The sequence below is a fragment of the Podarcis pityusensis genome, assembly GCF_964106645.2.
Source record: "Podarcis pityusensis genome assembly, chromosome: 14".
In the NCBI taxonomy this organism is placed as follows: Eukaryota; Metazoa; Chordata; class Lepidosauria; order Squamata; family Lacertidae; genus Podarcis; species Podarcis pityusensis.
This window is the reverse complement of record NC_138039.1, coordinates 34,296,788-34,322,644: the sequence shown is the minus strand read 5'-3', so window position 1 is coordinate 34,322,644 and position 25,857 is coordinate 34,296,788. Positions and strand designations below refer to the sequence as shown.

The following is a 25,857-nucleotide window of genomic DNA, read 5'->3' as shown; positions in this document are numbered from 1 at the left end:
TATTTCAGCCTGAGGGCCACATTTCTCTCAAGGCAACCTCCTGAGGATCACATGTTAGTGTTGGGTGGAGCCAGAATCAAAAGTGGGCAGAGCAACTTTAAATTTGCCGTAGACAAGTTTCTACATTCACACCCACACAACCCTCTCCGTCTTCCATCCAGGCATGCAAGAGACATCAACAGAATTCAAGGACAAGCACTTGGGGGGGCAATGCTGGGCAAATGAGAGGTGTGGTCTGGGGAGAGTTCAAAAAGCCTTCTTTCATCCCCTGGGGCCTGAGGTTCTCCCACTTTAGAGGAAAGCAACCTTCAAATGCAATCCCAACGGATGCCAGGGCTTCTGCAACAAATGTTTGATCACCTGGGTTGTTTGAAAGAGAGTCTCCATGCCACGTGCGAGGAGGAACGCTTCTCTGCCAGACCGAACATTGGTGATGTGCTTGAGGCAAAGCAGGAGACCCCTCCGGATGTGGACATAACTGTTGGAAGTATCGTGGTGATGCCAGTCCTGGTACAGCCGGAGCAGTTTATGAATATAGCCTCTGTTCACGGCTCGCCGGCTATTCGACTCTGAAAGCAGAGGACAACAGGTGACTTAGCAGCTGCTGGGAAAGTGCGCAAATGAGGACACAGCTATCATTTACACAAATGCATGCATTTTGCTCCATCCGACATGCTGTTTCTCAGGGCTATTAATATTTGCAGGTGTAAAGGCGATTCTACCAGGAGATTTCTATTTTCCACTGACAATGCATGACCCAAATCAAAATCTGTCTGGTTCCATGCAGACTTCCCTCCCTCATTGTCTTTGTAGTTGTACACTCTAAGCTGAGCTATAACTATAAGCACTCGTCTTTTCCCCCTTGGGAAAATGCATCATAGATTTTGTAGCTGTAAAGATGCATAAATTTCGTTCGGTGCCATGTATTTTTTTAACTCCAGTGCTTAAATGTCCACTGTATCTTTGCAAAGAAGGAGGATGTGGAGCAAAGCAGAACTGGCCACACCTTTGTCGCCTTATTGTTCACACCCCCATGATTTCCTGGTCCAGTAGGCACCATTCATCACTGCTGATACAGTAGATGAAAGTTAAACTTATTATGATGCAAGACTATGCAATGCTTGGCGATAACTTCTGGATGAGAGAGCAATGGCTCTGACAGATGCAAGGCTGATTTTGCTTAAACCCACCCTAATGAAATTATCCATTTCATAAATCTCAAGCAAAGCCCTAACCGACAGCATATCACACAGCCCATGTGGCCCCATATCATTCAGTGAGATTGTGTCTGGCTTTGGGAATATGTGCTTCCATTGTAAGGGTCTTTTTTTTAATAAAAAAAAGGTCAGACTCATCAAAAGCTGTCAGAAGCATGGTAATCAAAGAGACCATTGAGCACACCTTCTTGAATCACAATCATAGGGGCTACGATCATTCAGACTGTCTGGTTTGTGGCTTAAGTGTTTTCAAGTCTGCCAAGGCACCAATCCTTTGTGACATTATCAAATTGGCCCACAGATACCAATGAAGCCATAAACAAGTGAAAGGACAAGGTTAACACCAGCTCCATTTGTCAGACCAGTCCCAGCTTCAGAGATAACCATCAGCGTGTGTGACATGAATATCTGTGCTAGAAGCAGAGCCTTTCCAACCATCACCCCAAAGCTGTGGAATGAGAAATTGTTCCTCCTTGCTTTTGTTGAAAGAAGAGATCATGGACTCCTTTTTTTCCACCTGGTTCTCTCAGTAGGTTGTTGCAGGGACCAGTAAAGGCCTCTTATATACCTGCTCAGGTTGTCCTTTTATATACCTGCTGGGATTGACAAGGCATCTGACCCTCACCTGAATCTCATAACTCTCTGGACAGTTGATTTGGTCTGCAGCCACAGTGTGGAAATAAAGGAAGAGATTGCCCACCAGATACCAGGCACTCTACTATTTAAAATAGGCCCCAGTGTTTTTGTTACAATCCCCTTCTCAGTTAAGTAATCAATTTTAATCTAGAATTTAAATTCTCAAAACTTTCTTATTTGTTAATTTGAGCAAGTAAACTATTGCTCTCACTTCATTACAAACAGTATTTCTACCTGCAACACACTTGAGCAAACCCGCTTCTCTTCCTTTCACAGATATTTTGTTGCCATTTGCAACTGTATCTGCCTCTAATTAGTTATCATTTAACTCTTTGGGAAAATAATTAGCATTACACATCATGTGCATGTAAGTTGCCGAACCAATTAACCAACAAGAAGGATTACTGTTACTAGCACCAGTTTTCCCGTAACTTAATATTGCTGGATAGTTTTGATGAACTGCAAAAGCATTTTTAGTTTGCTTTCTGTTGCCACCCTGGAACTTTTCTTTATTAGTGCCACTTTGTTTTGTACGATTCCTTGCAAATGAAGGAAAACAACTTTTCTGCTTGTACATGTTGATAATATAATTTTGGTTACTGAGAACAAACAAGATTGTACAAAAACAAGATTGGGCGCAGGCCTGGCCAGGACATAGGTGTCTTGACTGTGACAAAGGTGACCTGTGTGCTTGCTTGATTAACAGCTGTTGGGAACTTCAAGGTCCTAGCTCTCCCTTCTTATGGTCATTGTACTGGACCTGGAGACTCCAATAGAGAGCATTCCATGTCAAGAAGGAGGGCGAGTGGGCATCCTATCAAGTGACAGAGCAGGAGCTACACAGAGCAGGGCCTTTTCTCTGGTGGTGCCCATTGTATGCCTCGCTCTTCCCAGACCTTCTCTCTTTTGGCCTGTATTTTGGAGCTTTATAATTTAGGAAGACTTTGGAAGAACTGGTTGACAAGTCTTATTAGTTGCTGAAGTATTAGCGGATTTTATTTGCTGCTATTCTGTGCTTCTGGTGCACCAGGGTTTACACCAGCATAATAGAGTTGGCCAGGATGCCAGAAGGGATACAATTTATGAGCTTTCTCCATTATCTGCAAAGCAGGGGGTGTTCAGTCAACAGTGCAAAGGCTGGGCTGAAGCGCTCCCTGCTGGTTACCTGCTTTCAGCAATAGGGGTCGCTGTTTGGTAGTACCCAATTGGTTAGCTGTCAGATTCTAGAGCTCCCTATTGGTGGCTCTTAGGTAATTCACAAAATACAGAGTCCATTCATAAAACACAGTGTTCATTCATAAAGCAGTAACATAAATCTCCATTGCTACATATTGGGTGTATATTTCAGCGGTTGAACGTACAGGTTTATGGCCATGCTGTAGTGTAGTGCTTAAGCAACTGAATAAAAGGTAGCTGGGCTCATTGTCTCAGGGTTTGGGGTGGGGGAGCGGTGACAAAACTGATTTCCAATAAATGCGCCCCTTTATTTCCATAATAAGTCCTTGGGTCCATATTCTAAATAGTAACACCAGGGACTTAGAAGGTGCAGGGCTTGTCAGTCCAAACCCTGCACAGTTCCATCAGGGCTGACCTTAAGGTAATTGGAGCAACTGGGCGATATTGGGCCCCGTGTGCCACTCTTAAGGGACCCCTGCACTAGGGCAATCTTGATGGATTTTATTTGTATTTATAAGATTTTGAAGACTTTGGCTGTGAACTGGGGCCCGGGGGGGGGAATTCAAGTTGCACCCGACTGCTTCAAATTGGACCCCACTGGCTAGCCCTGAGTCTCATAGTTGCTGGGCCTGAGTTGCCCTGCCCTTGCATGAAGTCTTGGGTTTGCAATTTTGGGAGAGGGGAGACTGTGGCACTGGGGAGAGGGCAGGCTGGTGAGGCCCCCTAGACGTAGAGGCCCTAGACTTCAGCCTACGTAGCCTATACATAAATCCAGCACTGTGGAAAGGACCCCATAATCCCTGGAGAGGCAGTGCTAGTCAGTGTAGACCATGGGTAGGCAAACTAAGGCCCGGGGGCAGGATCCAGCCCAATCACCTTCTAAATCCGGCCCGTGGATGGTCCGGGAACCAGCGTGTTTTTACATGAGTTGAATGTGTGCTTTTATTTAAAATGCATCTCTGGGTTATTTGTGGGGCATAGGAAATGGTTCATTTTTTATTTATTTTTTCAAAATATAGTCCGGTTCCCCACAAGGTCTGAGGGACAATGGACCAGCCCCCTGCTGAAAAAGTTTGCTGACCCCTGGTGTGGACAATACTGAGCTGACTCAGTATAAGGCAACTTCCTATCTTTCCTATAAATTCCACAATGTTTTGACTTGTTTTTCTTGCAAATAAAGAGTTATCTGACTCAAAGCACACTGGATGATTTGTGGATGACTTTCCTTTAAGATCTTTCTTCTGCCACCTTAGGAACAGTCATTTTCTGCTTTGGGGAACATTTTGGGACTATAATTGCCGGTCTCTTTAAATTGCTCATTGTCGCTGTTGTTGTTTTTTCTCAGAAAGAAGCAGAGCAATCCGCTTTCCGGGGGCCCCTCCTCTTTTTTCATTTTTTTTTTCTTCTTCCCATAACCACCAAGCAAATACCTCCAAGATCCGCTTCAGCTCGCTAATTTCCTTTAAAAGCTGCACACGTTTCTAATGCTGGTGAATGCTGATAGTCGGCAGTGACAAATATGACCAACATTAGATTAAAATAACTGGTTGATAAACAAATTACTCACTAAAAATAAATATTGGATTAAGGGCTTTGGAGGGTAGCATAGTTATGGTAAGAGTGCCACCATGTGGAGCCAGGAGAATATCGTTTGGAAGGAAAGAGAGGGTGGTGGGGGAGGGGAGGCAAGCAGTGACAGCTCAAATTGAATCCTACAGTCTTTGAATTAATGCACCAGTTATTTAAACGGCAATGTTCAGAGCGTGTGTGTGAGTGTGTGTTTATTTATTTTTAGAGTGACATTTGGCATGTATGTGTCTGTGCACACGTGATCCTAAGCACATTAACTTGGAAGTGAGCCCACTGAGTTCAATGGCACTTACTCCCGAGCAAGTGTGCGTAGGATTGCAGCCCTGTTTATGTCATGCATTCCCTATTTGCTTAGTGGGTTAAAGCTCCCAAGGCAAACTGCAATATACAAAGGGAGGCATCCAAGTAACGCGCCGTGTTAGTGCAAGGATTGACGGTTGCACGGCAGAACTTCCCCTCCTCTCCTCCCACCATGTGCCCCTTGAATCTGTTCCAGAGGCAGATTTGTGGAAGGTATGGGGCACAAAGGGAGGATAGAGGGGAGGTCTATTGTGCAAGCCTAAATCCATGCACAGATGGGACTCTTTGGTTGGATTATACTGCCCACACAGTGCAAAACCTCTAACTTTTATAACAGAAGTAATAGCTCCCAGTTAAGTGTTGGAGGGTTCTTAGGTAGCTCTGTTGTTTTCATAACACACGGGGTCACTCCTGTCATTAGGCAGAGTGAGGCAGCTGCCTCAGGTGTAAGAAGCTAGGGGGTGGGCAGCAGCAGTGAGGTGCTGGAGAGGTGCATGCCATGTGACCTGCCTTGCTGAAACATGTCCAAGAGTCATTTTCAGACTTTTGCTTGCCAGGTTGGATGATTGGGAGTGGGTGCGATGGGTGGGTTTGAAATTTACATTCAGTACTTTATCCACATCCAGCTTTGCACACCACTAGCATGTCTTCCCAGAAGGAAAGGTGGCCCTCTAGCTGAAAAGTGTTCCTCGCCCCTTCTGTCGGGCAAATGTGTCTGAAGAAAGATGAGAAATTCCCACATGCACCACTCTGGGCTCTGTTTCAAAACCAAGGATTTGTGACTTCAGTGACTCCTAATGATTAGTCCAAATTGTATTAGCATTTTATACCTTGGGCTGACATGGTGCCCTGTATATGTTGTGGACTACAACTCATCCCTGTCGTCCCCGACCATTGGCTGATAGTAACTTGACTCCAACAACATCTGGAGGGCATCATATCTGATCAGATATCATCTACTCTGACTGGCTCTACCTCTCTAAGGTCTCAGACAGATGTATCCCATCTCAGCTGTCCAAGATCCTTAAGATGCTAGAGATTGAGCTTTCTGCATGCTAATGTGTTTGCTCTTTTGCTGAGCTGGGACCCACACAACCTAGCAAGATGCTGTTCATTAAGTCACACCAGAAGTCTATCTAAGCTACTACTATCTGCTCTGATGAACAGGACTTCTCCACGCAGAGATTTTAGCCAGGCTTCCTATTAGTGGTGCTCTCAGGGAAGGACTTTTGGGCAAATCCAAACAAAGCAGGGGGGGTTAGCCAAATTTTGAAGTAAGTTTCCATCTCAAGACAGAAGTGGGACCATGCTTTACCTAGTTCCGCCTTTGCCAACCTGGTGCCCTCCAAATGTTTTGGATTGCAACTCCCATCAGTCCCAGCCAGCACTGCCTGAAATTAAACAGTGAGTGGAGCCTATTTGATCTCAGCTGGGAGGCAGTTCCACAGAACTGAGCCCAGCGTTACTGAATGTACAACTTATGGTGAATATAACCTATGAATCTACATCTCACTAACAGAGAGTCCTGCAAATCAGGCAAGGATATAAGAAATCATTAGGTATCCCGGACCTAAGTTGTTACAGGCCTTGTAAATTAATAGTAGCATATGGGCAGCTAGTACAAGATTTTAAGGACTGGAGTTATGTGCTGGAGGCAGAGGCGGTTTTAGTGTACCACAACTGGTTCGGCCGCACTGGGCACCACACAACCGGGGGCACCACAGCAATGCCATGGAATAGAGCGAGAGAGGCAAGATGCACTGAATTTTAGCTTCACATGGAACACTGCTGAAATTTGAGTGTCTGCCACTTCTGGTGGTGCTCTGTCCTCTCCCCCTCCCCCCCCCCCCCCGCCCATCAGTCTAGCCACAGCATTTTGCACTAGCTGAATTTCTAGGCCAGGCCCAGGGGTAGAATAGTAAAAGGTGACCTAACTGTACAACTGCATCCCACCTGAGAACCTGAAATTCAATTGGAAATGCCAGAAATTGAACTTAGGACCTTCTACTTGCAAAGCATGCACTCTGCCACTGGTCCGCACCAACTCCACATTGTTGCCTCAGTATTTATGCTCAACAAAGGTACCCTCCTAGCCTTGTGATCTGTTCTCTGCCTCCTTTTGCCCTTTCCTTATTTTTTTTGCCAAGACTCCAAACTCAAACACTAATATTGACTAGCCTTCTGGGTCAAAAACAGTAATGTCAGGTCTTGCTACTGACAATCAAGCTGCAACGCACGCACACTCGCAAATACCAGAGGGGGAACAAAACCTGACTTGTGGAATTTTCTCCTATGTACAGTGACTCCTGTAGCATATGTCAGACCAGGTGTTGTTGTGTTAATGCTGCATCTCTACTGCTGGTGTTACTACAATACACACCACACAGTGCTATGCCGACGTAATAGATACCACTTCTTCCACTCTGTGCCAGGTGTAGCTGTAGTCATGCCAATATCAGCAGGGACACCACAGAGATTTCAGGCTCAGCTGAGGTCATCAGGAAGAATCAGCTGTTCTGTATGTTTGGAGGTCTTCTGGAAGCCCCTCCAAATATATAGAACAGCTGATTCTTCCTGATGACCTCAGTTGTATGTTTGGAGGCCCTACCATTTAAGGAGAGTGAGCCACCTGAAGCAGAGTTTCAGGGCCAGCCCTATCAATAGGCAGAGGAAGCAAGTTTGGAACTAGGACATAAAGCTAAACTGTGCATAATCAAAAAAGAAAGCAAAAGTTTTTGATCTCTTCCTTGTGGCCACATCAGAGGAGGAGAGAGGAGGAAGTGGCTAGGTGTGATGTTTGAATGCAGCCAATACGGCTACTCAAATCTGTTATCTTTGTTTACACACACACATACACACACCCTCTATAAACAGATAACAGGTTTCAGGATTGCTCCCTTCCCCAATCTCCAGTGTCCTCCAGAAAGCATCTTCTAACAATGTCCTCCCATCAAGACCCATTCCTTCACCATATTTGGCCATTACAAAACACTGACCAAACACTGGTGTACTGTGCTCAGGCTTTGCTTTTCAGGGGAGCCCATAGTGAGAATCTCACAACCCTTTTAGAGGACAATTTAAGTGCATCTTTAACCAGCTTTTAAATGAGTATAAGACAAGCAGAATATACACTGCAGAGTAAATGAGAACATTATACAGCAGGTTTATTGAAGAAAAACAATCCTCCAACAATGTATAACAGTGGGAAATAGGGAGTGGCTGAGATACTGACCCTTGGTGCATGAGACTAAAGGGCTACAAGCACAGGGACATCTTCATTTTAACCGTTGAAATACTGGAGGGTGTGGAATAGCACCCACAGTGGCCAAAGTGAAAGATAAATTGAGAACCTACATCTAAGTCTAACTGACTCCCTCATCAAACCAACCCATGCAGAGGGTGGCTTGGCTTGCTTACATGAATAAACTGGAGTTAACCAATGCCTGCCTTCTGCTTCCTCATCCTTGCTAGATTAACCACACAAGTGATCCCAAACAGTCAGGGATCACACCATGAATGGTCCCTTGCTTGGATGGGCCACTGTGGTGTGGCTTCATGTTGATAACACTGAGGGGGAGGGCAACGTAAAAGAATAGGGGAACTCCCCCCCCCCCAAAAAAAGTTACAAAAATATGACTGGGGAAAGGTGATAATTCTCAGCAACACCATTGGGGGGGGAAAACCTTTGTACTGTTGTCTCAGCTCTAACTAAGCTTCAGTGATATGAAGGTCCTGGAGATGCCCGGGAAAAAAGGATAGCAAAGGGAAACTCTTCCCTTCCCTTACATTCGTTTCCGCTCTGGAGCGGCCTGATCATCTCCCTTATTAAGATTTAATGTCTGAGCCAGAAGGTGTTTCCTCGTTGCAATAATTTGACCTTTAAGTGCCCAGGTTAATGCTAGAGTATTATTTGCAAACGGAGAACATGAACTGCCTCATTTAAGTACAGCTTTCTCTGGATCCAATTTTTCACCAATGCATTCATTCCTAATGCTCATAAAAAACAAGGAGAGAGGGAGAGAGAAGGAGACAGGGGCAACGAGGAAGAGAACGAGATCATGGGTGAGAGAGAGAGAAAGGACAATACTTGCATTGTGATTTATAGTCGGGAAGATTGTCTGCAATGGTAGAGCACTCTTTCTTAATCAAAGCTTTATTAAATTCTGGTAATAAAAGGCTAAGTGTTTTTAGATGGGGAAGAGGCATAATAGGGTATAGCATTCTCTTCACGAACATTCATCCTGAGTGTGCGTGGGCTCATATAAAAGGCCTTTCCGTCTGACAGATACTCTAAAGGGTAGATACAAACTGTCGCATATCAGTTCGGTCATGATGTTCAAGTTCCTCTACCCCTCGCACCCCCTTGGCCATTTCAGATTGGATCAGAAATGAACAGAAATATCCCCCCCCCCAAAAAAAAAAAATATAATCAGGAAATGCACCAATCCAGATTAACACACCCAAGTCCCATTGGAACTGATGGGACAAAAGGCAAGGAACCCATGTACAGTGGTACCTCGGGTTACATACGCTTCAGGTTACATACGCTTCAGGTTACAGACTCCACTAACCCAGAAATAGTACCTCGGGTTAAGAACTTTGCTTCAGGATAAGAACAGAAATCGTACTCTGGCGGCGCAGCAGCAGCAGGAGGCCCCATTAGCTAAAGTGATGTTTCAGGTTAAGAACAGTTTCAGGTTAAGAACGGACCTCCGGAACGAATTAAGTACTTAACCCGAGGTAGCACTGTAGTAGATGGAGCAAGATCCAATTGCAGTTAGAGCCAATGAGTTCTAGTTTTGTTCCCAGCCTCCTCCCTGCTGAGTTCTACAAAGGCAACACACAGACTAAGCTGGAGGAAGCTTGCAACCAGTGACATCCTGTGGACTAGCTGTAAGCAAGAAAGCAGGGCGGGGCGGGCAGGGAGGCTGACTGAGGTTGGCTGGGCAGTGCAACGCTTCTCCTAATGGACAGTGCCAGGTCCTTAAATCCCTCCAACTTCCTCTTATCCGCTGCAATGCGTCCTTGAACTCTCTTAAGGTGCTGCCCCCCACCCAGCCCACGTCTGATAGTTAAGTCTTTATTGACAAAGAAGCACTCACAGCAGCTCTCGCAGTGCTCCAAGATACACAGACACAGACACTTCTAGACTCCAGGCAGCTGTCCTGCCCTGAAAAGCAGTTGCAGCAACAGGGGCACCACACACACATATACCCAGCTTGTGTATCTGACAGGGGGCACACACATGTAACCTGAGGCTCTGCCTACATGGAAGCAATCACTGCACTTCCCTCTTCAAGCCCTTCCAGGAGACAGGGGGTGGGGGTGGCAGGCAGCCTACTGGCCCATCCCTTCCCTGAACACTCTTCCTCCTCTGCTACATCCGGCATCCCTCCCTCCCTCTCGGACAGCTCTGTCCCTTCCTCCTCCTCCTGCCCTGGCTCCTGCCACGCAGCAGCTCACCGGGGTCTCTCAGGCAAGGGTCTTCCCCAGCCCTGCCTGGAGATGCCAAAAATCGAATCTGGGACCCTCTGCATGCAAGGCTCTAACCCCAAGCCAAGGGCCCTCCCCTATGGTCACTGCCAGTCAGAGTAGACATCGCTGGGATAACAATGGCATGTCTCAGGAGAAGGCAGCTTCACAAACATCAGAGCAGTTAAGATATTAATCTTGCCATTTTAGAAACGGCACCCCGGGGGGCATTTTTCCCTCTTACTGCTTTTGTAAGTTATGCATTTTGAGGCACAGTAAATAAGGTAGGACATGACCTAAATATCACATGCAGCCTCCTCTCTTTTCGCCGTATTAGTCCTCTGTGCCCTGTTTGCAGTTTCAGACAAGCAGTACTGATTAGGATGAAGGAGGAAAGAGGATATATCTTTGGGGAAACAGGAACATTTCTACCTACATAGACAGTGCAGGAAAGGGGAGGGGTGGGATGGAATTCAGCGAGGAGGTGGAAAAGCTTACTTGATTTCAACAAAGCTGCCAGAGCTTCAACTGCTGCCCTAGGGAAAGAAAAGAAAAAGAAGGGAAATATCATTTTCTTCCATAATTTCTGTAACCTTTGGCTTCATAATCTCTCCTGCGGTTCCCCCAGCTACTGCAAACTGAGCAGAAGAGCTCTGTGTAAAAACCATCACACTTCCATCATCTTGCACCAGCTTGCAAGGCCTTATCCTTTGCGTTTGGCTCAGTTCTACAATTAGCCTTCTAGCCTTGCATTAGCGTTACACTGATCTGTAGTGACCAGTCAGTACAAACAGCTACCCAGTGCGCCGTGAGGAATTAGGCGGCATGCTTTTCTTGACACGACTCCTCCAGATCTCGCTCTCTTTTGCTGTCTAGGAAGCTCCCTGAGACCAAGTCAGACCATTGGGTCCATCTGGCTCAGTGCCAGATACATAGGCCAGCCGTTGCTCTCCAGGATTCTGTGCAGGAATCTCTCCTAGCCCTACAAAGAAATGGCAGGGGTTCAACCTAAGACCTTCTGCATGCAAAACAGATGCTCTGCCCCTGAGCCGTGCCCCTTCCCCCAACCTCTCAGTGCTGGGAAAAACTGGCTCTGGATTTCAGTGAACTTCCTGGTGCCTAAGCCATGACTGACCACAAAATATTTCCAGGAAGGACATTCTGGGATTCTAGCCGGGAACTTGTCACTGGTTTTCTAAACCAGTTGCATATCTACACCACAAACATAAATATATAACTAGATATATGTGTGAGGGACTAGGCAGAGGAGGAGTGGTGGAGACCATCTCCCCAGCCCAACCCTTCCAGAGAAGAAGACAGTTCAGAATTACAACAGGGGTTTGAGGGAGATAACAGCTCGTGGCAGATGGTGGAGAAAGCTGGGAAATAATGGAAGAGGAGGAAGAAGAAGCACCAGAGGGCGACAGCTGGTGGACACAGTGTCTTTAGAAAGCATTCCCCCTCTCCCAGGCATTGAAAGTAGGAGAGCAAAGACCTCAGAGGCAGAGGGAGCTTCTCAGCACCCGTAGTGATGACGCATGAAGGGAGAGGCTGGAGACTCACTCGGGGCAACACCATTATTTCAAGAGGATGCATTTCCAAGCCTCTCTCTGTGAATATTGAATAAAAAGCAGTTGGTAAGGACTTTTCCTTCTCTTATCCATTCCTGGCAACCTACTGTAGGAGGTTGGCTCCTCTGCCACTTGACAATATGTATCTTGTATATCTTGATTTTTACCTTTTTGTTCTATTACTGTTCTTATATTTGGGTTTTAATATTTATTTTATTTTATTTCTGTTAACTTTGGGATAAAAATGTCTCAAGTAAATATAATAAACACATTAGCATAATAACTCTTATTAATATTGTAAAATATCATTAATGGTACTAAAAGCTGCTGGGTGGCCCATCAGGATCAAGGCAGCCAAACTGCCCCTGCAAAGCACATCTCACAGAAGAAGTGTTCACACAGTTACAAGTTATGGCAGCTCCTGTGCACTCCTGTCACTGTGCTTTTTAAGCTGGGTTCACATAGCATTAGCCACAATCCATCTGCATCCAGTAAGTAAGTCAGTAAGTAAGTTCCTAGCCTCACATGCTAACCATTTAACCACACAGCTCCACCGTATAAATAACATCTATTCCCCCATTGAACTTCAAAGATGGAGGACTGGTACTTCCAGGTCAGACGTCATGCGGAAAAGTGCCGAAATGCCATTGTTGGGGCAGCTAGCAAAGCAGCTGAAAAGACAACGAGTTTCTGGAGCATAATGTTGCTGCTCTGTTTCCCTGCTTCTAGGAAGTTCTATGTGTCCACAGCATGCCACATACTGGCATCTTCAAAGCCCCACATGCCCGCTGCGTTGTTTCACCGAAATCACTATATAAACAAAGCCTCCGATAAATCGCATTAGCTTTCTCACCAAGCCAATTATCAAGCTGCAGTTGGAAATAAATATTTTATTGCCATTCAGCTGCCATTTATCGCGTATTCAGCTCGGCAGCCAAGCAGAGGCGAGATTGCGGGGCAGAGAAGCCCACTAGCACCCGCTGTTCCAAGGCTGGCCTTCTTCCTTGTTTACAATGCGATCCCACCCCCCTCCCCACAAAATGAATCAACTGGAGTCCAGAAAAAGCTTTGCAAACAAGCAACAAATCACCATGTAAAAGCCAGCTGGGCTGATGCTTCAGTGCACTGATTGAAAACTAGGGCAGTGATCAGAGCCGCAGAACAGGAAGAAGAAGGAGAAAAAATTATAATGGCCAGGTGGTTACCGAGTGGTGGCCAGTGAGACACCAGCCAGTTTTATGTATCGGAATGCCACCTGATGGAATGGGAATGAGCAGGCTGTGCCAGGAACACGGCAGTATTTCTTTGCTACATCTCCTTCTATGTGCACCTGTATATCTGTGCACAAATCAGAAGTGATGCATAAATGACAACGGGGTTTTAACAAGGAAGATGGGGAACATCTGCCCTGTGCCGAATCAGACCCACGGTCCATCTAGCTCGGCATTGTCTACACAGACTGGAAGTGTCTCCCTCTGGTGAAAACCATACATCCTGCAGAAAGGCTAATTCATATTAGGAAGCTGCCTTTCACCCTCTGGCCAGTGACCCCACCTAACAGTACTGTCTACTCTGCCTGACAGTGGCCCTCCAGGGTTTCACAGGAGTCTTTCCGAGGCCTCCTTAGACATCTCGAGGATGGCACCTGGGACCTTCTGCATGCAAAGCAGATGCTTTGCCACAGAGCTTCAATCCTTCACTCTAAGAAGCTACCAGGAAGTTAGACCCTTGGTCCATGTAGCTGATGACACTTACTGGAGGTGGCTCTCCAGGGTTCCAGGCAAGGGTTTCTCCCTGATGAGAGGTTGAACCTGGGATCTTCTGCTTGGAAAGTAGATGCTCTGCCGCTGAGCTATGCCACTTCCCAGGATGTAAGGAGGAATGACTCTTCCCATTCTCCCTTCTCTCCCCCACCACACCCACACAAGGATTATGATTGTGATAATCATAGGTATGGCCAGTGAAATTTTCAAAGGGATGGTAGATGCAAGCATGCTCACAGGTGAGTCTGGCTGGCCACTGTGGGGACAGGGTGCTGGGTTTGATAGGCCATTGGCCTCATCCAACAGCCAAAATCTTCTTATGTTCTCTGCCACCAGAATGGAGACCGCAGAGGGGCTGTGGACCTCTAGTGCCTGAGATGCAAGGTCAGTCTCAGAAGAGCAGGTGTATCCAACCCATTAAAAAAAAAATCCCATCAATGGGTTGAGGTTGAGTTCATCCTAGGAACATGTGAGCACAGGAAGTTCACATGAGACCATTGGTCCATCTAGCTCAGTTTTGTCTACACTGACTGGCAGTGAAAAAAATTCTGCACCCCTGCTTGGGCTACATGGCTCCACTCCTTGGTCTCTAGGCTCTGGATCTGACCCTCTAGCAACACTAACACGGGAAAGACCAGTCCTTACTTAGCCTCTGCATTTCATGTATGTTGGGTTGCCAGACTTCCATGGCTAACCTGAAGTCTCCAGGTTTGCCTACCTCCCTTCAGATGGCAGGTGGTGGGTTTGAATCTCCAGCTGAGAGATGATGATGTTGAAGACAATGATATGATTTTAAAAAATTATTAAGCATGCAGCTTGCAAGCTATAGCCCAGCGGGAACACTTAAACCTATCTGGCCAGAAGCAAGTAGGCTAGATTAAATGTTCTCTGCCCAGGCTCCTGAATCAGATGAGAAGAAATGGTCCCCTCACTTCGGCTGGACCTGAGAACATCCTCTGTAACTAAGCTTTCTATCTTACTTTCCAGTAAGTGATGTGAGGTCTGGGATGCTCCTGACCGTGCAACAGGAGTGATGCAGTAGAGCAGTAAAGCGAGAGGGGGACACTGTGTCATAGATATGGCAAGTTGACAAATTCACTGCTACATACTGAGAAAGTGAGAGCAGGAGATGGGTGGTTTTTGTGCACATGGTCACCTGGTGTCATCATAAGGCAAAGCAATGTTCTTTCCTCCAGCATCAAAGGGAGATAATGAGATGAAGAAGGAGAGAGAAGCAAGGATCTGGATAGAGGTGGGGGGCAATAACCAACAGTAAAACTGCATGGGAGAGAGAGGGAGGGGGAGGGAGGGAGAGAGAGAGAGAGAACTACAGAGAAAGTGAAAAGGCTCCAAAGCTGTGAGCATATGCTGCAGCAGAACTCTTGACATTGTGCCCAGTGGAAAACCTGATAATTGTGTCAAGAAAAGATGGGAAATACACAGACAAAGCTCCATTCCAAAAACCCAGACCTTCGCCAAGGAGATTCTGATGAATCCCTGTAACAAAGAGCCAAGTTTCGCTCCACCAAACTCTTTTAAATCTGCCTCAAAGAGAGGGATGGAGGGAAAGAAGATAGATGATAGATTAGATCAGGCTTCCTCAACTTCAGCCCTCCAGATGTTTTGAGACTACAATTCCCATCATCCCTGACTACTGGTCCTGCTAGCCAGGGATCATGGGAATTGTAGGCCAAAAACATCTGGAGGGCCGAGGTTGAGAAAGCCTGGATTAGATAGATAGATAGATGATAGATAGATAGATAGATAGATAGATAGATAGATAGATACCATCTTCCAGGGGAAACTATGTAAAAATAACATTGTTAGGATGGATCAGTCTATTTCTGGACCATAATTCCATTCATAAATCCTTTCTCCCCTGTGTCTGCATTAATCTGTGGGTTGTTGTTGCTTTTTAAAAACAACAACTATGTATGAAGTTTTATTCTTATATACATATTTTATCAGAAAATTCCATTTCATGCATATCTTATCTCAATGTGCATAATGTGCATATTTCTAAGCATATTTTACTCTGAAATATGCCACTTTGTTTTCCATATCTTGGTATGCTTTTGAGCTGAGGATTGCAAAATCTGGAGAATTCATGCTCTGGTCCTTTTACAGTATTAGTCGAAGAGGTGGAGATCTGGTCAGTTCACCGAAAGATGCAGACCAAACAAAATTCTCCTCCATCTCTAGAACTTCAGTGTAAAAAAGGAGGCTTGCAGAGCTTCTAAGAGGTAAATTAGTCAAGTAGAACTTTAACTGATAGAACTTTAACTGGTTTAATCACTGAGCGCATTCATTTTATTGATGGGGATGCAAAGCAAAGGCACATTTGCTTATTAGGGGGAGGAGTTGCCAGTTCTCTGGTGTGCTGCTATAATACTGAATGCAAAAGGAAATCTTAACCATTGCTGTTAGCTTTTTCAATTTCTTATGAGATAAGTTGCTATTTAACTTGCACATTATGGAGAATGGGCTCCTAGATGGCTGCGGCAGAAGGCAGTTCAGACTGCAGGCACAAAGGACCATATTTTTCAGAGCTTCTCCACTTAAATGCCTTCCTGTGTGTACTTAAACAGCACATCTGAGTGAAAAGTTTGCAGTAATTTTCACCAGGATGCGCCACTTCGCCATATACAAATGACATTTTAATGTGGGTTCTCCCCCCCCCCCCGCCGCATTCCTCTTATGAATTCCTTCCCCTGAAACATCCCAAAGCGATTGAGAACTAAAGGCAATTTCAGATCCAGTGCCGATATAGATTGAGATAAGATTCACCACTGTAAAGGCTTGTGGGGAAGGGGAGGGTTTCAATAGACATTGCGAAGAGAATAGAGGTGGCGTCAGTCTGATATGTAAGGGAGAGCATTTTAAAGGGTAAGTTCCAAGTCACATGGTATGGAATGGGCCTCCTGATGAGATGGTATGCAGCTGCAGGAGGCTCCATTCTGCAGAACTCAAGTGATAGGTTGGGTCTATGAGACAATCTCCTGCAGTTACAGCACCTCCGACTAGACATACACCCTCAGGGGGAGTACAACCCTGACCAAAGAACACAATTGACCAATTATCTGGACTCAGGATCGAGAAACACCTAGTTGGACATGTCATTGCTAGCACCTTGTTCATGTCATCAGGCCACATCATTGAAACTGATCATGTGACTCACAGGAAATGAAGGAATGAAAACCTATACAGTGGTACCTTGGGAGCCGAATGCCTTGGTATGACACTCCTGCAGCCAATCAAAAGCTGTGCTTTGGTTTTCGAACAGTTCCGGGAGTCAAAAACACTCCCAGAATGCATCCCAGAATACAGGTACAACTGTATTGTATATTAAAAATATATATATAACCCACACTACAGGTTATGCATGCACACATCAGCAGCAGAAATATGAAGTTACACAGCTCAGAAAATTCCGCCACTCATTCTGCATAAATCAGCTCAGACTAATAAACCCAAGGAACCTACATGTGAATATGGGAAACTGCATTATACCAAGTCAGACCATTAATCCAGTATTGTCTATTATAATATTTGACAGTGGCTCTACAGCAAAACTTTCCCATCTCCACCTGCAGATGCTGCAGATTGAACCTGAGGCTTTCTGCATGTAAAGGAGATGCTCTACCACTGAGCTATGGCTCCTCCCATGTGTCCACATGGTCTCTCTTCGCTTTTCAATCCTGCTTTTCAATCCTCATTTATAAGTAGCAGTTAAACCACAGTTTCCCAATTTGGATGTCATAATAAACTGTTGTTTTATAAGCCAGGACAGAAGGACCAAATCTAGGCATGTGGAAAGGGGGATGGGTGGAAGAGGAGGGAGCAAAGAGACACCCAGCTCATTCATGGGCTTGTGGCTGGACCATCCCAATACCTCAGAGAAAGCTTGGGTGCTATGCAGATGTGAGTTTTTTAAAAACCAGGTCTGTGACTGTATAATGAAATTTGTATTTGCTGCACTTGTATTTCAAATTATTTGTTGCATTTGTTTTTCAAATTGTTTGGTTAGGAGCCAGATGACTACTCTACTGCAAATTATTTAGCAGCTTGACAGTGCTGTTTAAAATGCATAATCATATGAGATGTTTTATAATCAAAAAGCCTTAGAGCTAGAGAAAGGGACAAAACCTATAGCGATCTGGCTGCCGAGCCAACCGCTCCGAACAACAAAGGCCTCTGAAGCACCTCCAAAACCAGCAGGTTGGACAGGGAACAAGCAAACAGATTGAAAAATGCTTCTTGCACATTCAGTGTGTGCAAACTACGGACATAAGCAAGGAGGAAGCTCTTCATTGTTCTCTGTGCCAAATGAAAATGAGATTATCTAACAAGACTGGACAAGCACAAAGATGTGGTAATAAAGGAAAACAATCTTTTATCTTGATACGGCCAAACCCAGGGGCCCATCAAACTTCACAAAATCCCTCTGCCGAAACACACTTTTGTTTAGAAATTAAGCAGGTATGAGGCCGCATATTGATGGTTTCATGCAGGCAGGATTCGCCATAGCTAGCTACAAGGGAAAACATAGTTGTACACAAACACTGCATGATTTTCATGCTGAGTTCAGCATGAAACTGTGTCCCATGTGGAATTTTGCAAGATTTCTAACAGCCCCTTAGATCTGGGATGCAGCACAATACAAAGGAACAACGGATGAGATTGTGACTCCACCACCCTGGGGTCCTCCAGCTGGCTGGGGCCAATGGGGGTTGTAGTCCAAAAAATAAAATTGCTTTCCCCACCCCAATTATTTCTCCTTTTGCTTGCAGTGGAAGAAAGTGACTTACCTTGGGGGGGGCAGATTGAGAGTAGCCAGGCAATCTGCCTCTGCAGCTACTAGTGTGAGTGAACAGTGGAAGGCAGAAGAGCCATAGCACCATGATGGAAGAATTGTTTTGCACGCAAAAAGTCCCAGGTTCAACCCCTAGCATCTCCAGGTGGGTCTGGGAAATACTCCTGCAAATAATACCAATGGGATCCCCAACCCTTAAGCACTGGGCCATCACAGTTAAGTGTGGGTGAAGGCAAAGCTATTGTGTTAGGTGAGCATTTGGTGTTAATGGACCATGAGGAAGCACACCACAAAACTGTGAGTGGTTCTGGCTCTTCCCTGGGAATCATCATCCCTCCCTTTGTTCCTGTGCATTGTGCTGCATCCCAGCTGTGGCTCAAGCCCAGGGTTTCCCAAACTTGGGTCTCCAGCTGTTTTTGAACTACAGTTCCCATCTTCCTTGACCATTGGTCCTGCTCGCTAGGGGTGATGGGAGTTGTAGTCCAAAAGGAGCTGGAGGCCCAAGTTTGGGAAACCCTGCTCTAGCCTGATTGGGCAGTCAAGAAAATCAACAGTTTAAAATATATACTATAACAGGGCTGTCCAGCAGGTCAATCGTGATCTACCAGTTGATCGTGGGATCTTCCACCCGCCCCCCCACACCAAAAAAAAAAGTTGGACAGCCCTGCACTATGATAAAATTGCAGATTAGAATACATGTCAGCTTTATATGTAAAGGTAAAGGTAAAGGTAAAGGGACCCCTAACCATTAGGTCCAGTCTTGGCTGACCTTGGGGTTGTGGCGCTCCTCTCGCTTTATTGGCCAAGGGAGCCGGCGTACAGCTTCCAGGTCATGTGGCCAGCATGACTAAGCCGCTTCTGGCGAACCAGAGCAGCGCACGGAAACGCCTCTTACCTTCCTGTTGGAGCGGTACCTTTTTATCTACTTGCACTTTGACGTGCTTTCGAACTGCTAGGTTGGCAGGAGCAGGGACCGAGCAATGGGAGCTCACCCCATTGCGGGGATTTGAACCGCCGACCTTCTGATCGGCAAGTCCTAGGCTCAGTGGTTTAACCCACAGCGCCACCTGCTTCAAGGAAAGCTTATCTAAATAGAAAGGTTTTTAGAAGGTGCTGAAAAGAAGACAATGGGCAGGGAGTTCCAGAGTTTAGGAGCTGCCACACTATAAGATTGATTTGTTACAAATGCAGAAGAATAGCTACACATTATGGTCTGCACATTCATCCTAGAGGTGCAGATTGAGTCAATCCAGACTGGAATTTGCAAAAATCGAACTCCTCATGTCTCCCTCCCCACCCCCCGCCCTAAACTACTATATGCAGGTCACTGAACCCTTCGCCTCCTACAAGCCTCTGCCTCTCCCAACTGCTGCAAGTTATAAGGCACTCTGGAGATAAAAGATGCTACCATCAAAAGAGAACCCAATACAGAGTGTTCTCAGACTGTAACGATGTATGGGAGATAAGAAGAGTGCTCATTTTTAGACTTATCTGCAAGGAGATAAAATGCAGCAAAACTAATTTGAAAACGCCGAATGATTGGGGAGGGCTGGGGTGGAACAAACTGGAAAAATGTAAAGACCAACTTATAGCAAGATAAGGGGGAAATTGCAGGATGTGTTCACCCCAACCCTGGCCATGGGGATGAAATGCATGTCAGTGGAGAGGATGTGCTAGAAGAGAGCAATGGGAAACATAATATCATACAATGAGCCCACTGGTTCAGGCCAAAGGTACATCTTGTCAAGCATCCTATTTTCACAGTGACCAAGCAGGTGCCAATTGGACTGGGCCAACGCACCCATGAGGCAAGGTGAGGCAACTGCCTCAGGTGGCAAGGTCCTCCAGGGGCAGCAGATCATGATGTCAACCTTTCTTCCTTCCTTCCCTTGTTCCTGGTGTAGATTTTCCCTGATGTCCTTCTTTTCTGGTGGGGAGGGGGAATGCCATTTTGGTGGGTCATTTGAGTGGGGGGCAAATACAGGGATGGGAATCCTGTGGCTCTCCAGATGTGGCTGGACTCCAACTCCAATCATCCATGGGCCGAGTTGATGGGAGCGGGGGTCCTGAAACTACATCTGCAGGGCTGTAGGGACCCACCCCTCACTTAACAATTTTATAAATAAATGAATGAATAAATTCTTCCACCCGTTTTGGGGGGTGGGGGGTTACATTCTGTACCAAAAAGTCTTACAGTTGCTTCCATTCCAGGCGGCATCTTTAAGTGCTGCTTTTCCACAGTGCTGCACAGAAACTGACCCACTGATTTACTGAAAGTTTTTTTTTTCTCCTGTGAAAAAGGCTTACATTTTTTCCACCTCAATCTTGGGACACCTGAGAATTTCTTTAGAATTTCAGCGGGTGCAGGGTTCAGCTCATCATTACAATGTGGATGAGTGGCATGTGCATGCATTTGTGTTTCTTTCCACTGAATGTTTCTCAAGCTCTCTGCAGCCTCCCTAGCTGCCTGCACTTCCTGATCTGAAAAAGCCCCATGGAAGGAGCTGCCTCGTGATGTCTTCCCCTGGGCTATCACTGAAGGCACCCAGGAAGGCTGCAGAGTGCAGAACCCTGATGAGATGGTCTATAGAATGAAAGAACAGACACTCACAAATACCCCCCGGCTGCTTGAAAAGTAAGGTAAGCAGGACGAAGCCCCTGTACGGTACTCCACCCATGAGAATTTCGCCCAATTTTTTTCTCCCCTTTGATTTCTTTTTGAAGTGCCATTTTCTGTTCTCCTAAGTGATGAAGAATGGTCAGGAGAAATGGCAGGAGAAATTTTTGGCATGGCACTAAGCAAGATTTCAGCTCCTCCTTGGATTAAGTCCAGGGGCAACTCAACCCCAGGCTTTGTTTATAGATTTCTGTCTTGGTGCTGTCACTGTTGATAACAGCCAGGGAGGTATGAGTGAGGTGAAGAGTACTGACAAGTTTATCATGGCAGGAGCCTGTGTATTGTCTCCATCGCCAGTCCGCCATGTTGTACCAAACTCATCATACTTGGCTTTGCGCAGAAATTTAGGGTAAATTTAGGAAGGACATTTCCTCGGGGCTGCAGAACCAGGCAAGAATCTGGCAAGTCACAATAAATGCCTAGCATATTTTTTACTGGATTTTCAGACTCTCAATACTGCTCAAGCAAGGCTTTTTGGGAAGGGTTGCCCAGTGTAATTTCCAGTTTAATCCTAAAACGGGAGAGTGGCTTGTCAATTGTTGACACCTACAGTAAGAACATAATAAGAGCCCTAACTGGATTAGGCTATTGGTCCACCTACTTCAGCATCCTGTTCTCACAGTGGCCACCCACATACCTATGGGGAGCCTGCTAGCAGGACCCAAGCACAAGAGCACTCTCCCCTCCTGTGGTTTCCATCAAATGGTATTCAGAAGCATTCCTGCCTCTGTGGAGGCAGAGCATAGCCATCATGGCTAGTGGCCCTTGGTTGCCTTATCCATGAATTTTCCCAGTCCACCTAAAGCCATCTAAATTGGTGACCATTCTTGTCTCCTATGGGAGTGAATGCCATTGCTGAAGTATCTGCTGAGTTTATCTATGTTCCTGGGTAGCAGACTGAGCAGGCAGATGGGTTACCTGTTCACAATCTCCTCCATTAGGGTGAGATGTATTTCTATTTAAAATGTAGACATTATTTCTAAATTGGCATCTATAATAATAATAATAATTTGTTATTTATATCCTGCCCTCCCCAGCCAAAGCCGGGCTCAGAGCGGCTAACAACAAGTAAAAATAGCACAGTGTACATAAAATCACACAATTAATTAAAATACATTCTAAAATCAATTCAGAATCAAATTAATGGCAACCATTGGGCTAGAGTTCTGTGAGGATTACAGAAGGAGAGAAGGGGTCAGACTGTGCCTTGGCCAAAGGCCTGGTGGAACAGCTCCATCTTGCAGGCCCTGCGGAAAGATGTCAAGTCCCACAGGGCCCTAGTTTCTTGTGACAGAACGTTCCACCAAATCGGGGCCACAGCTGAAAAAGCCCTGGCTCTGATCAAGGCCAGCCTAACCTCCCTGTGGCCTGGGATCTCCAAGATGTTTTTATTTAAAGACAGTAAGGTCCTCTGTGGGACATATCAGGAGAGGCGGTCCTGTAGGTACGAATTAGCACCTTCAAATCTATGTCCTCCTTGTTACTGATAAGGTGTTTTCTCTGCTTTTGGCGATGAATCACCCAAGCCGACAGAAGCTGCAACGGCAGCAGCTACGCAAAACCTTTCAGGATATAGAATAGCCCCAGGTGATTAAAATTATAATGTGTGTGTGTGTGTGTGTGTGTGTGTGTGTAATCATCTATAGTGAATACAATCAGAAGAGGGGGAATCAAATGTGCACAGAGCTGCTAACAGCTGAATGAAAAACATCCTCTTCTGACACTTCTCAGGAACTGTTTATCATCATGCAGTTCAAGAGCCCTCGTGGGATTCTTTCCCTTTTTGTCTCAGGGACACATGAGGAAACAGCCAGGCAGGAGGGTGAACTGAAACATCTGCTGCCGTTGTCTCTGCAGTGATGGTAATTCCAGAGAGCTTGCATACAGATTCCCTCTGTGCAATCAGAATGTCTGAACAGCGCCGAAATCCATTTTATGACCTGGGCCAGGGGTTGCCAGTGCGGCACCCATGGGTGCAAAGGCACACTTGAGGTGCACAAAAGCCAATCTTAGATACCTTGCCTCCACACACAGGGGGAGGTGAAGGTGGTTTTCTCCCATGAAAAGTACATGGAACTGGAGGAAGAAGTGGAAAGAGTCAGGATCGACAAAAGGAAGTACGCCTTCACAAAGCACAGAGTTAAATGTAGTTAAACCATTTGCTTCCAAATACCAACATCCTCCTTCAGATGGTGCCAGAGTTGTTGTCACACCATCACCTTGGCACCTGCCATCTGGAGCAAAGTCCTTTTGCAGCTGCCTCTCCCCACCTCGCTGGCTCATCGTCTATTTTCAAAACCTCATCCGAAAGCATCTATTTCCCTCCCGTGACTTTGCCTTTTAATTTTCCAATCTCTCTCCGCTTCTGCCGTTTCGCTCTTCCAGTGCCAATAACATATAATTCGGCACTGTAACTATATTTACCCCGAGAAGCATTTCTGACATAGCGTTGCTATGAAATCAGACTTTATTGCTTATTACAGCTCAGGCAGGTTGTTCTGGGAAGGAAATGATATAGACCGTAAAAACAGATATGCAGGGAGAAGTGTGTAAATGAAGATGCCTTGACTTCAGAGCTCATTTGTTCTATTAAAATGGCCCATTGCATAGAACTCAAATGCAGTGTTTTATTTACTTATCCTACTGATGTCACCTCCCTCTGTGCCATGCAATCTGAAATATGAAGTGAGCTTAATAACTACCTAGTGTAGCAGCGAAGACAAGTTCCCTTCTTCTACAGCACTATAGAAGCAGCACTACCATCTTCAATGCCAGCATGTGTGCTAAGTACTGGACAAAACACAGAAACCAAAAAAAAAAAATCCCCTGCCTAGTCATAGTGAAAGCTATGGTTTTCCCAGTAGTGATGTATGGAAGTGAGAGCTAGACCATAAAGAAGGCTGATCGCCGAATAATTGATGCTTTTGAATTATGGTGCTGGAGGAGACTCTTGAGAGTCCCATGGACTGCAAGAAGATCAAACCTATCCATTCTGAAGGAAATCAGCCCTGAGTGCTCACTGGAAGGACAGATCCTGACGCTGAGGCTCCAATACTTTGGCCACCTCATGAGAAGACTCCCTGGAAAAGACCCTGATGTTGGGAAAGATTGAGGGCACAAGGAGAAGGGGACAACAGAGGACGAGATGGTTGGACAGTGTTCTCGAAGCTACAAACATGAGTCTGACCAAACTGCGGGAGGCAGTGGAAGACAGGAGGGCCTGGCGTGCTCTGGTCCATGGGGGTCACAAAGAGTCAGACACGGCTAAACGACTAAACAACAACATGTCTAAAAGTTGGGTCCATGTATTCAGCTAGGCAAGATCTAAGTGCATATGAGCACAAGGAGCCCTGCTGGATCAGGCCAGTGGCCCATCTAATTCAGCATCCTGTTCTCGCAGTGGCAAACCAGTTGGGAAGCAGGCAAGCAGGAGGTGGGTGCAGCAACAACTCTCCCCGCTTGTGATTTCCCAAAACTGCTCTTCTGAGGCACACTGCCTCTGACAGTGGAGGGAAAGTGATAACTGCTGATAGCTCTGTCCTGCACGAGTTTGTCTAACCGTCTATTGAAGCCATTCAGGCTGGTGGCCAGTGAATTCCATCTTGTGGCAGTGAATTCCATAGTTTAATTATGTGCATAGTGATGTATGGAAGTGAGAGCTGGACCATAAAGAAGGCTGATCGCCAAAGAATTGATGCTTTTGAATTATGGTGCTGGAGGAGACTCTTGAGAATCCCATGGACTGCAAGAAGATTCTTAAGGAAATCAGCCCTGAGTTCTCACTGGAAGGACAGATCCTGAAGCTGAGGCTCCAATACTTTGGCCACCTCATGAGAAGAGAAGACTCCCTGGAAAAGACCCTGATGTTGGGAAAGATGGAGGGCACAAGGAGAAGGGGACGACAGAGAACGAGATGGTTGGACAGTGTTTTCGAAGCTACCAGCATGAGTTTGACCAAACTGCAGGAGGCAGTGGAAGACAGGAGTGCCTGGCATGCTCTGGTCTATGGGGTCATGAAGAGTCGGACACGACTAAACGACTAAACAACAACAATTATGTGCAAAGTTAAAAAGTCCTTCCTTTTGTCTGTCCTAAATCTTCCGCCATTCAGCTTCACTGGTTGAACCTGGGTTTTAGACTAATGAGAGAGAGGGAGGAAAAACTTCTCTCTGTCCACACCAGGTATAAACTTGTACACCTTCATTCATGTCCCTCCTCGCTCCCCTTGTCTCTCACAGCTTAAAAGCTGCAAATGTTTTAACCAGTCCTATTTTTCTAGAAAAAGAGGTGCCGGAACTCACTGTGAACGCCTCCCTTGTTGTCTTATAATGGCAGTGGTGCCCACCTAAGAGATGCTGGAACTGAGCTGTGGCTGAAAAAAAGCCCTGGTTGTAACCTTTCCTTATATGCATAGTAGATGGGAAGCTGCTGTGTCGCTCTTGCCTCCATGTATACAAAGCAACATGCAATTCTACTGTGACATGCATTCAGCTACAAGCTGTTGTGCCCCAATTAGTGGGGAGGTTCTGCCTTGTACACACACCATCCCTCTCAAGAAAGTGCTTTCCTTTTCCTTTCCTCTTTTTTTTCTTTCTTTCTTTGCTTAGCAGGATGTTCTATTCTAAATCCCATGTGCAGATCT

General features: G+C 45.9%; 1 protein-coding gene across 2 annotated transcripts in view; it reads right to left on the bottom strand.

The window, feature by feature from the left end:
• Nucleotides 1–25,857, bottom strand: part of AGBL1 (AGBL carboxypeptidase 1) — a 407,461-nt gene that overhangs the window by 331,747 nt on the left and 49,857 nt on the right. For both annotated transcript variants that reach the window (XM_080980323.1, XM_080980324.1), the window contains exons 6-7: nt 10,890–10,927; nt 361–569 (exon numbers count right to left, since the gene is read on the bottom strand). In XM_080980323.1, coding sequence (XP_080836449.1) covers nt 361–569; nt 10,890–10,927 — 247 coding nt within the window. The remainder of the gene's footprint in view (nt 1–360; nt 570–10,889; nt 10,928–25,857) is intronic.